The following is a 13030-nucleotide window of genomic DNA, read 5'->3' as shown; positions in this document are numbered from 1 at the left end:
GTACATTCATTATACCTGTGCAGGCCCACATTGGAAGAAATTTATGCATATAGAGTGGTCATAAAATATGCCCCTCAGTAGTAGGATAATAGAGGATGCATATGTGTAAAATTATTAGACTACAACTTCCATGCTTTCCCTTTGGTTCCTTATTATCTGTGAAATTCAACAATTTTTGTTCTCTAGGCTTAAAACTCAATGTCAGTGTTTAGAGTTTTTCGATGCAGATTTTCTCCTGTATGAGTTACCAAAATAACTAAAATATGTACGATCTTTTAAAAATGCTATGTTGAAAATTACAAGAAAGTTCCATTTTGTGAATATTGTGTCAGTGCGTCTCTATTTTGACATTAGTGTTAATTAGAAATGATGACACTTCGTGTGAGTACAAATATCAATTAGAAAAAGAAAAGTTAGGAAGAGTCCTGAATGTTTAAGTAATTGATGAATTAGACCAATGACAGGTTGTGTGTGTGCATGTGTGTGTGTTTGTGTGAGAGAGAGATTGATTTTCAGGGAATGGTTCAGCTTTTTGTAGGGCCTCTGAGAGAACCCAGATGAGCCTTTCAAGTAGTTGGTATCTGTTCTCAGAACACGGGAATCCCATCAGTCAATCTGGTAAACTTTGAGGTCTTGAAGAGTTTCAGTCCTCGGAGACCATGTCTCAAAGCCTTGTGAGTATAGGCATTCTAGGGTATGCTCAGAGCCCTCATTAGCTGGTGCCAGCATGTGACGATTTCAGACAGCATTTCCCAAAGAAGTACCTCTTGGGTCTGTGTCCATGTCAGTTCCCTACACTTCCTTACACTAGTTATGTGATCAGTGTGTTTCAGGATAATCCCCACATGTGATTTCTGCTCTTTCCTACCAGTCTTATCTGTTTCTGAACTTCTTCCTTTATGGTAGGGGTTGGGAAGCAACCTGTGTTACATGAAGGGGTGTGGTAGTTGTCTGCCTTCGGAGGACTGAATGATGCCTAGAAATTGTGCTGTAATTTGAGATCGTCAGCCCTAACTTAGGTCAATTATCCATCCTCTGAGCATCAGGAATTCCATCACTTGACTTGGATGCTCGTCTGTTCTCCAAGTTGTCCTCAGAAATAAGGATGTCATCCATCTAGGGAATACTGGTTTGTGTGTATATTTTTGTTTTAGGAAAGGCCTGGATGTTCCTGAACATAATACTGTGGAGCACCCTTTCCTGTGCTTGTTGGCCATCAGTACATCTTTTGTGAAATATTCGTTTTTAAATAGACGGTCTTTTTATGGTTCATGAGTAGGAAGTCTTTATTGACAAGTCTTTGTCAGTGTGTGTATTGCAAATCTTTACTTCCCAGTCTGTGGCTCACCTTTTCATTTTCTTAGTGGTCAAAAGATAGGGAGAGATGTCACATTTTTAAGGGGAGGTTGAGAGGGAGAAGCACGCTTCCTGCCCAGCAGGAAGCCCAATAGGGGGCTCCATTGCAGGACCCTGGGATCATGACCAGAGCCAAAGGCAGATGCTTAACAGCTGAGCCATGCAGGCACCACCCACTGAATTCTTTTAAATGGTTAGTACACTCTGTGGCCTACCCCAAGATCGCCATGTTCTACATTTTCTTCCAGAAACTGTCTAATGAGATGGATACAATCCATCTCAAATTTCTAAATTCCATATTTAATTCTAATAGGGTATTTATAGACTATTTTGGATTTTCTATGTACACAATCCTATCTGTGAGTAGTCACAATTATCCCCTCCATTCTTACACTTTTGGTTCCTCTTGCCGTATAACACTGGGTTGATTCTCCAATGCAATGTTGAATAGAGTCTCATTGTTCAGAAATTTTAATATACCTTTCTCCATATCTGATCAAAAAAGCAGACAAAACATTGGTAACAAATGTGACCTAATTGACATCTATGAAACATTCCATAATAAGTGCAGAATACATTATTTTCCAGTGGTCATAGACTATTTACCCAAATAGATGGGCCATGAATCATGTCTACAAATTTTAAAATCCTGAAATTAACTAGATTATATTTGTAGGCCACCAAGGAATGGAGCCCTAGTCATAATGAAAAGAAATCCAGAAAGTCCCTCCATGTTTCAAAAATTCAGTGTAACTTTGCTGCATCTCCTAAGGGTCAGAGAGGGAATCGAAATGGAAATTCTCAATCTTTTCTACATCAGGGCTCACACACAATGGCCCTTCGTCTGTGAAGAGCACTCACTATCATAAGGTAGACAGGAGTTAAGCCCCTATCAGAGTTCTGCGTGTCCCAGCCATACCTGGCAACCTTGGCCTGTGTTCCCCACCCCCAGTTGTCCTTTCTGGTGGCCCTGAGTTAAGGGGGTCAACATGGCCATATGGAAATGGGAAGCTCCCCACTCCTAGTGACGATGGTGCTATTGTCCCCACCAGTCTAACAACATAATTTCTGAGAGAAATACGACACAATAGCAGCTTCTTGACTAGGGTGTAGATAGAATGAGTCCCATTTTCTAGACGGTTAGACAAGGGCTCAGAGACGATATGAATTACAGAGGATTTTAGTGTAGAAACCTAAGTGGGATTTCCAAACTGACTCCAAATCCCTTGTTCTTCCATACAGGGTACCATTTCCCTCTTATCTCTGGTCTTCTCAATCTGGAAACCTAGGAAGTATTAGGATTTTCTTGTTGTGTGGCCAACTGGAACGAATTAGGCTGCCCTTTTCACCTCTGCCAATCGTGATCATGAAGATAATTATCTCAGTGGAGGACCTTTGAGTAAGATACCTAAAGATGCCTAGGAATAGAGATACTGTAATATTTTTTCTGATATTAAAGTTACTGAAAGATCTATCTTTTTAAAATTTATTTAGGCTCTGGTATGTTCAGAGTGTGCTGTAAGGTCAGAAATAGTATTTAAAAACACTCGGCCTCTACTACAGAGTGAGACAATGCTTCTAAAGATTGCTAAAATATTCTCTTACCTCCGATTATTTACTTCCCAACCATCGTAGTGTTTCTATGTTATGATTATGATTTCCATGAGGCAAAATTTGCAGAGAAAGAACTTAGTGCATCCAGGGGCACTTTCATGTTGTGACAGTGAGCTACTCTGTTGTATTCTGTAGTCCAAGGGGATGGTGCCAGACATCTCTAGGATGTCTAGCAGTTCTAAAATTCTGACTGTAAATGATCTCTGTTCTTCAGATTTGGGCAGGACAAGGGGAGGAGTCCAGAGACCATGAACGCCTCTGTTACCTGTGATGACCATGGAGCAGATAACCTTCTGTAGGGGACCTTTTGATTTCTTTGTACTATGTGAAAGGTGCTTTCGTCTCAAGCTCCTCCATTTGGTAGTAATGATAAGGATAAGAGTAATTTTTATCTCATACCATCTGTGGGCCCTGATCTTGGCCTTCCAGGGAAGCTATTCTTTAACATTTTACCCAGCTCAAAATGACTGGGCAAAACCTCAAAGCATGGGCCCTATTTCTGCCTCAAGCACATGTTGTCCATCTGCTTCGAAAAGAAAAAGATAACCAAAAAAGGCCATTGCCAACATCAAGGTAAGAATACAAAAGAACCTCTCTGGCTCCCATAAGATTAAAGTCATACTGACTTGCACATTCTGAAAACATAAGAAAAAGTCTATCGCTTTCTGGAATCTTCTTCCTCATTGTGATGTGTAACTCTGTACGTAAAACAAAGCAGAACAAATATATAACCCTGCCCCAAATGTTCCTTCCCCGGAGCACTCCCTTCTTTGTGAAGATTGTGTCTCCCAGACAGCTGTCCTGACTTGGGTTTGAATAAAACTCTCTTCCTTTCTCTCTAAAATGTTTTAAAATGTTCATTCACTTAGTGTCAACAGTAACACTATGTTTTCTTTTTAAGTGAAAAATAAATATTCCTGGTTCACAACAGCAACAGCACAGAAGGGCGGCTGTTCTCCATCCTGGACGCTTCCCTACAGAACCAAGCATGTGTCTATAGATTCCAGCACAAATGGGCTCATCCTAGAAGGATGCTTTGAAGGTCTGAGAAGCACTGTCCACTCCATGGGTGAGACAAGAAGGCGAAGCTCTTCCTGCTTAGAGCATTCCTTTTTGGGCTTAAAATTGCCTTGGAAATGCATGAAAGCATTGCGTTTCCTAAAGCCCAAGGCTGGAAGAGTCCGAGAGCAGCTGACCTTGCCAGGAACCAGGCACACCCCTGCAGGGAGACATTTTTAGGACTTTCATTGAGGTCTTTGATCCATTTTTTAGTCATTTCTGTAAGAGGTTCTTTTACATGGGGATATCCAGTTTCACAACACAATTTTTTTTAATTTTATTTTATTTTATTTAAATCCAATTAATTAACATATATAGTGTATTATTAATTTCAGAGGTAGAGGTCAGTGATTTATCAGATGTATATAACACCCAGTGCTCATTACATCAGGTGCCCTCCTTAATGCCCATCACCCAGTTACTCCATCTCCCCACTCCCCCCCCTTCAGCAACCCTCAGTTCGTTTCCTATGATTAAGAGTCTCTTACAGTTTTTCTTCCTCTCTGATTTCATCTTGTTTTCTTTTTCACTCCCTTCCTCACTGATCCTCTGTTTTGTTTCTTTAGTCCTACATATGAGTGAAATCATATAATTATCTTCTTCTGATTGACTTATTTCACTTAGCTTAATACCCTCTAGTTCCATTCATGTCGATGCAAATGGTAAGTATTCATCTTTTCTGATGGCTGAGTAATATTCCATTGTATATATGAACCGCATGTTCTTTATCCACTCGTCCGTTGAAGAACATCTCGGCTCCTTCCACAGTTTGGCTATTGTGGACATTGCTGCTATGAACATTGGGATGCAGGTGCCCCTTCTTTTCACTACATCTGTATCTTAGGTATAAATACCCAGTAGTGCAATTGCTGAGTCATAGAGTAGCTCTACTTTTAACTTCTTGAGTAACCTCCATACTGTTTTCCAGAGCAGCTACACCAGCTTGCATTCCCACCAAATGTGTAAGAGGAGGGTTCCCCTTTCTCCACATCCTCTCCAGCATTTGTTCTTTGCTGTCTTGTTAATTTTGGCTATTCTAACTGGTGTGAGGTGATCTCTCAGAGTGGTTTGATTTGTATTTCCCTGATGGCTACTGACGTGGAGCATTTTTTCATGTATCTGTTGGCCATTTGTATGTCTTCTTTAGAAAAGGTTTGTTCATGTCTTCTGCCTCTTTCTTTTCTTTTCTTTTCTTTTCTTTCTTTCTTTCTTTCTTTCTTTCTTTCTTTCTTTCTTTTCTTTCTTTTTCTTTCTTATAGATTTATTTATGAGAGAGAGAGAGGAGGGGCAGAGTGAGGGGAGAGAATCCTCAAGCAGACTCCTCGCTTGATTGTGGAGCCTCTCTCAGGGTGGGGCTCAATCCCAGGACCCTGAGATCATGACTTCAGTGGAAATCAAGAGTTGGGCACCTGACCAACTGAACCACCCAGGCACCCCACGAATAGATTTTTAAGTAATCTCTACACGCAACGTGGGGCTGGAACTTACAACCCAGAGATCAAGAGTTGCAGGCTCTACTGACTGAGCCAGCTGAGAGCTCTTAGGAATCATGCGCACTCTTAGGAAGCATGAATTAAGAGGGATAGGTCAGGCATGGAGCTCTGCTATGAGTTTGTCACCTGCATAATATAAAATACCTTTAGTATTTCATTGCTTTGTGCTCAAGGGATTCTCTCTCAGGACTTAGGCATTCTGGGACAACTTGGGGTATGCGGAAATTAATACTGCATCCTGCTGCCCTGCACTATGCTATAACTGAATCCAGAACATCCCAACATGGGCCATGATATCTTCCTTCTAATTTTGCAGTGTGCCTGTAACAAAAATATATACATGACAGAGAAGGCATGAAGACCTATCATAGGTTTGTGTTTATTTGATTACAAGAGGATTCACCAAAACCCATATTTTGGTGTCTTTTTTGTTTGGGGCCACCAAGCTTTTCCACTCTAAGCATTATGTCTTAATAAAAGTCAGGAGAGCTGAGAGGCTGAGGATGACCTGTGTGACAATGGAGTGGATTTTTTTTAACACCTTTTTCCTTTTTTAGACAAAATTATTTTCCACGGTAATTGTGAAATGAAATTATTCCATTTCATGCCTACTCTTACTAAAGAAAAATAGTACCACTTGGAATCTGTCCTCCTTTTCAGTGTTTTAAATTTTAAACTCAAATAAAAAGTCCAAGTAGAGGTAAAATAACTCAATTTACTTCTTCTGTCTTTACATCGTCAGTGCTGTCATCGCTTCCTTTGAATCTCCTGTTTAGACACAGAGATACGTAGTTTGCCCAGATGGATGCACTGACCTAGCATGAAGGGGCCTTACAATTGGGAAGGGGCACACTTGGCTGAGTCAGGAGCTGAGGGGCCTGCTGTATCACTGGAATTTCCAGAATTGAAATTATCTGTAGAATATGATGTTTCTTAAAAGCAAGTTATAAAAAATGCTAATTTGCTAATATCTATGTTGAGAGCCAATGGTAACCACAGCATTAGTTTAGATTTAGAACTTAGACCAATAAAATATTTTTTCAGGAAAGGAATATTTTATCACAGATGTTTTAGAATTGCTGGTTGAGGTGATAATAAAGAGCAGTTGGCTTTTGGTTGATTATTTTATTTTATTTTATTTTGTTATTTTATTTTATTATTTTTTGATGTAGTGTTCAATGATTCATTAGTTGCATATAACACTTAGTGCTCATCCCAAGATGTGCCCTCCTTAATACCCATCACCCAGTTACCCCATCCCCTTACCCCTCCCTTCTGTAACCCTTGGTTTGTTTCCCAGATTCTCTCATGGTTTGTATCCCTCTTCTGTCCATTTCTTGATTGGATTATTTGTTCTTTGTGTGTTGAGTTTGCTAAGTTCTTTATAGATCTTGGATACCAACCCTTTATCTGTCATGGTCTTTGCAAAGATCTTCTCCCATTCTGTAGGTTTCCTTTTGGTTTTGTTGACTCTTTCCTTTGCTGTGCAGAAGCTTTTTATCTTGATGAAGTCCCAAAAGTACATTTCCCTTGCCTTTAGAGACATGTCTTACAAGAAGTTGCTGTGGCCAAGGTCGAAGAGGTTACTGTGGGTGTTCTCTAGGATTTTGATGGATTCCTGTCTCACATGGAGGTCTTTCATCCATTTAGAGTTTATCTTTGTGTATGCTGTAAGAGATTGGTCCAGTTTCATTTTTCTGCATGTGGCTGTCCAATTTTCCCAGCACCATTTATTGAAGAGACTGTGTTTTTTTCCATTGGATATTCTTTCCTGCTTTGTCAAAGATTAGTTGACCATAGAGTTAGGGTCTATTTCTGGGTTCTCGATTCTGTTCCATGGATCTATGTGTCTGTTTTTGTGCCAGTAACATGCTTTCTTGATGATTACAGCTTCGTAATATAGCTTGAAGTCAGGCCTTGTGATGCCTCCAGCTTTGGTTTTCTTTTTCAACATTCCAGAGATTCAGGGTCTTTTCTGATTACATACAAATCTTAGGATTGTTTTTTCCAGCTCTGTGAAAAATGTTGATGGTATTTTGATAGGGATGGCGTTGAATGTGTAGATTAGTCTGGGCAGCATAGACATTTTCATAATGTTTATTCTTTCAATCTATGAGCATGAAATGCTTTTCCATCTCTTTGTGTCTTCTTCAACTTCTTTCATAAGTGTTCTGTAGTTTCTAGAGTACAGATCCTTTACCTCTTTGGCTAGGTTTATTCCTAGTTATCTTATGATTTTTGTTGTTATTGTAAATGAAATTGATTCCCTAAGTTTTCTTTCTTTAGTCTCATTGTTAGTGTATAGAAATGCAACTGAGTTCTGTGCATTGATTTTGTATCCCATCACATTACTGAATTGCCGTATGAGTTCTAGCGATTTTGGGGTGGAGTCTTTTGGGTTTTCCACATAAAGTATCATGTCATCTGCGAAGAGAGAAAATTTGACTTCTTCTTTGCCAATTTGAATGCCTTTTATTTCTTTTTGTCGTCTGATTGCTGAGGCTAGGACTTCTAGTACTATGTTGAACAATAGTGGTGAGAGTGGACACACTGTCATGTTCCTGACCTTATGGGAAAAGCTCTCAGTTTTTCCCCATTGAGAACCATATTTGCTGTGGGCTTTTCAGACATGGATTTTATAATGTTGAGGTATGTTCTGTCTATCCCTATACTTTAAAGAGTTTTAATCAAGAAAGGATGCTGCATTTTGTCAAATGCAATTGAGAGGATCATATAGTTATTTTCTTTTATTAATGTGTTCTATCACATTGATTGATCCGTGAATGTTGAACCACCCTTGTATCCCAGGAATAAATCCCATCTGGTCATGGTGAATAATTCATTTAATGTATTATTGGATCCTATTGGCTAGGATCTTGTTGAGAATTTTGGCATCCATATTCATCAGGGATATTGGTCGGTAATTCTCCTTTTTGATGGGATCTTTGCCTAGTTTCAGAATAAAGGTAATGCTGGCCTCATAGAATGAGTTTGGAAGTTTGTCTTCTGTTTTTGTTTTTTAAACAGCTTCCAGAGAGTAGGTATTAATTCTTCTTTATATGTTTAGTAGAATTCCCCTGGGAAGCTATCTGTCCCTGGACTCTTTTTTTTGGAGGGGGGGAGAGGTTTTTGGTTACTACTTCAAATTTCCTTGCTGGTTATTGGTCTGTTAAGATTTTCCATCTCTTCCTTTTAGTCTTTGTTGTTTGTAAGTTTCCAGAAATGCACCCATTTCTTCCAGATTGCCTAATTTGTTGGCATATAGTTGCTAATAATACATTCTAACAATTGTCTGTATTTCCTTGATATTGCTTGTGATCTCTCCCCTTTCATTCATGATTTTATTAATTTGGGTCCTTTCCCTTTCCTTTGGATAAGTTTGGCCAGAAGTTTATTGATCTTATTAATTCTTTCAAAGAACCAGCTTCTAGTTTCGTTGATCTGTTCCACTGTTCTTCTGGTTTCTATTTCATTGATTTCTGCTCTGATATTTATTATTTCTCTTCTCCTGCTGGGTTTAGACTATATTTACTGTTCTTTCTCCAGGTCCTTTAGGTATATGGTTAGCTTGTGTATTTCAGATTTTTCTAATTTTTTGAGAGAGGCTATATTGCTATATACTTCCCTTTTAGGACCGCCTTTGCTGTATCCTGTAGGTTTTGAACTGATGTGTTTTCATCCTCTTTAGTTTGCATGAATTGTTTAAGTTCTTCTTTAATTTTCTGGTTGCCCCATTCATTCTTTAGCAGGATGCTCTTTAACCCCCAAGTTCTTGAGTTCCTTCCAAATTTCTTCTTGTGTTTGAGTTCCAGTTTCAAAGCATTGTGGTCTGAAAGTATGCAGAGAATAATCTCAATCTTTTGTTATTGGTTGAGACCTGATTTGTGACCCAGTATCTGATCTATTCTGGAGAAAGTTCCATGTGCATTTGAGAAGAATGAGAGTTCTGTTGATTTAGGTTGGAATGTTCTGTATATATCTGCAAAGTCTATCTGATCCAGTGTGTCATTCAAAGCCCTTGTGTCTTTGTTGATCTTTCTGTGTAGATGATCTGTTCATTGCTGTGAGAGGGGTGTTGAAGTCCCCTACTATTAATGTATTATTATCAATATGTTTCTTTACTTTGGTTATTAATTGGTTTATATAATTGGCTGCTCCCACGTTGGGGGCATAGATATTTACCTGTTAGATCTTCTTGTTGGATAGACCCTTTATGTATGATATAGTGTCCATCTTCATCCCTTACTATAGTCTTTGGTTTCAAATCTATGAGGATTGTTACTCCAGCTTTCTTTTGAGGTACATTAGCATGAAAAATTGTTCTTCACCCCCTCACTTTCAATCTAGAAGTGTCTTTAGGTCTAAAATGAGTCTGTTGTAGACAGCATATGGATGGATTTTGCTTTTTTATCCAATGTGATACCCTGTGTCTTTTGGTTTGACCATTTACATGATACTCCATTTACATTCAGAGTAACTATTGAAAGATATGAATTTAGTGCCATTGTATTGCCTGTAAAGTCCCTGTTTCAGTAGAATGTTACTTTCTGGTCTATATTACTCTTGGGGTCTCTCTTTGCTTACGGAATCCCCCTTAAGATTTCTTGCAGGGCTGGCTTGGTGGTCACATAATCTTTTAGATTCTGTCTGTCCTGGAAGCTCTTTATCTCTCCTTCCTTTCTGAATGATAACCTTGCTGGATAAACTATTCTTGGCTGCATGTTCTTCTCATTTAGTACCCTGAATATATCTTTCCAGCCCACTCTTACCTGCTAGGTTTCTGTGGATAGATCTGATGTTATTCTGATGTTTCTCTCTCCATATATAAGGATCCTCCTCTCCCTAGCTGCTCTCAGGACAGCTTCTTTGGCTGTAAGATTTGCAAGCTTCACTATTATGTGTTGGGGTGTTGATCTATTTTTGTTGATTTTGGGAGGGGTCCTCTTTGGCTTTTGGACTTGAATGCTTGTTTCCTTCCCCAGATCAGGGAAGTTCTAAGCCATGATTTGCTCAAATATACCTTCTAGCCCTCTCTTTCTCTCCACTCCCTCTGGGATCCCAGTAATTCTGACACTGGTTTGTTTCAAAGCATCATTAAATTCTTAAGCCTTCCTTCATGGGTTATTAATTGTCTTTCTCTATTTTCCTCAACTTCCTTCCTTTCCATCAGTCTGTCCTCTAGATCACTTACTTTCTCTTTCGCCTCATGGACACTAGCTCTTACAGCATCCAATTTAGAATGCATCTCATTCATGGCATTTTTAAGTTCGGCCTGAGTAGATCTCATTTCCACCCTTAGAGATTCTGTATTGTCATTTATGCTCTTTTCAAGCCTAGCTATTAACTTCCTAACTGCTATCCTGAATGCTATCTCTGACATCTTACTTATATCCATATCCATTAGCTCTGTGGCAGAGAACATTGACTCTGGTTCTTTCCTTTGTTGTGAATTCTTCCTTTTAGTCATTCTGCCCAGGGAAAGATGGGTGAGCAAATGAACAGAGTCCAAAATATCATCCACAACCCAAGCAGAATGCACCCTAGAAAAAATCTGAATTGGTCAGAAGCCACCACAGAAAAGCAAACAGCCAAAGTGAAACAAAACAATAAAAAAAAGATGGAGGAGGAGAGACTATAATCTCACTGGGTGAATAAAGCAAGGTGATCCACTTGTTCCTGATTGAATTTTGGTCTGTGTGTTAGAAGACACTACATCCCAAAATTGCAAAGAAAGCAAAACATATACATATAATTGAATAGAGTGAAAAAAGAACTAGAATGAAACATATATCTATAAAATGTAGATATGAAATAATAGAAGTTAAAAAGGGACTTAAAAATGTAAGTTGGCAAAATAAGAATATCACTGAGATGGGAAAAAGGTAAAAAAAAAAAAAAAAAGACATGGAAAATTTTAGACCGAAGGATAAATGAGTTGTGAGGAAGAACCTGGAGCTCAATATAATATTTTCCCTGGTGCTGGAGTTTTACAGTGCTGTGGAATCCTTAAGCTCGTCTTTCACCTATTCATCCAGTCCACCTTCTGGGGGAGGGTCCTGCTGTGCTGCTTCTCAGGGGTCTTTGCCTGGGTGGAGTTGCCCCACCCTGGTCAGGGGGACGGGCTCGAGGTGAGCTGGTTGTCTGTGTGGCTTTTGTACCCTGGAAGCTTTCCACCATTTTCTGAGTGTCAGGGCAAAAATGGCTATGCCTGGATCTCTGGCCCAGAGTCACAAGATCATGGTTCCCCCCTCTTCAATAAACCCTCCAGGTGAAAGGGTCCCCACTTCTATGTGCACCAAAGTTTGCAGACTCCCGTGGTTTGTGTCCACTGCAGTCTTCCCTGGGGGAGCCCCACGGACCATCACTGCACTTTCTATCTTTGGGACTGTGAGAGGCTCATGTGTGCACCCTGCTCTGCAGCCTTTATGCCCCTCCCAGAGGATAGTAACAGCCTGCAAGTTCCAGTCCTTTACAGGGTGGTCAGGCAGAGAGTGGTCTCCTTACTGGCCTACCTTGCGGTTTATGTTGACCGGATTGCTGAGAGTCCCTTCTGGGCTCACCGATCACAACCAGTTTCTCTGCTCCACTTCTTGGGCATTGTAGTGGTTCAGGCACCCCTGTTCTTTCTGTATCTCCTGGGATCCTGAGACCACAATGACCCACTTAGAATTCTGCCCTTTTCATCCCATGAGCCCGTTTCAGAAAGGGATATTTCTCACCAGAGAAGATATCTAAGGGTTCTGATTTGCGCTCTGTTGTTATATCACTTAATGGTAGCCAGCTTATGGAGACTCCCTCCCACTTCTGTTTATCTTCCAATATCTCCCCACAGATTCATGCCTCTGCACATCCTACCTTGCAAACAAACAGTTGTTTTTCTGCTTGTAGAGATCCAGACATATATTCTTACATCTCAGGCTGATTTTGTGGGTATTCAGAATAATTTGATAGATATCAAGGTAAATTCAAGTGACCAGATGAAACGAGGTCCCCTACTCTTCTGCCATCTTGCCTTCCTCTCTACTGTTATATTTAGAGTCCCTTGTACCATGTGAGGTCACAGCCACTGAATTTGGTGGTTAGGATGTGCACATTTTGGGAGATCATTATTCTGCTACCACATGTCTAATTGTATTTATTTTTACCTTCTCTCACAGCTGTGCCCTGAGAGACATGCACAAAGAGGAGAGGTCATCTATTTGGGCCACTAGGTTCTGAGGAATCCAAATGAGAGACCACCTGACCTTTGTTGTTGGTATAAGAGCCCCACTATTAGTCATCTCCCTTCTATTCCTTTCCAGACTTTGTATTCTAAATGTCCTTATCTGATTTGTCTTTTCTTGTTTAGAGCCCATCAGGCTACAGATGGTCCTGTCTATGCAGCCACAAATGGAGACAGCCCCTACCGACTTCTACCGAGGACCTTTAGACAGACCTCTGGGGATGAAACCCTGACTACAATTCTTCAACAAGGCCCCCAACCAGCAGGAAGCAATTAGACCAGTCAT

General features: G+C 40.0%; 1 protein-coding gene across 1 annotated transcript in view; it reads left to right on the top strand.

Moving 5' to 3' along the window:
- LOC123793402 (uncharacterized) overlaps nt 1–12777 on the top strand; it is a 32847-nt gene extending 20070 nt beyond the window's left edge. The window contains exons 9-10 of the mRNA XM_087866342.1: nt 3185–4039; nt 12680–12777. Coding sequence (XP_087722468.1) covers nt 3185–3241 — 57 coding nt within the window. The 3' untranslated portion in view covers nt 3242–4039; nt 12680–12777. The remainder of the gene's footprint in view (nt 1–3184; nt 4040–12679) is intronic.
- Nucleotides 12778–13030: the final 253 nt, after the last annotated feature.

The sequence above is a fragment of the Ursus americanus genome, chromosome 13 (genome assembly GCF_024610735.1).
Source record: "Ursus americanus isolate L20-20 chromosome 13, mUrsAme1.1.p, whole genome shotgun sequence".
In the NCBI taxonomy this organism is placed as follows: domain Eukaryota; kingdom Metazoa; phylum Chordata; class Mammalia; order Carnivora; family Ursidae; genus Ursus; species Ursus americanus.
The sequence above is the reverse complement of the archived record's forward strand: the minus strand, read 5'-3'. Positions and strand labels throughout refer to the sequence as shown.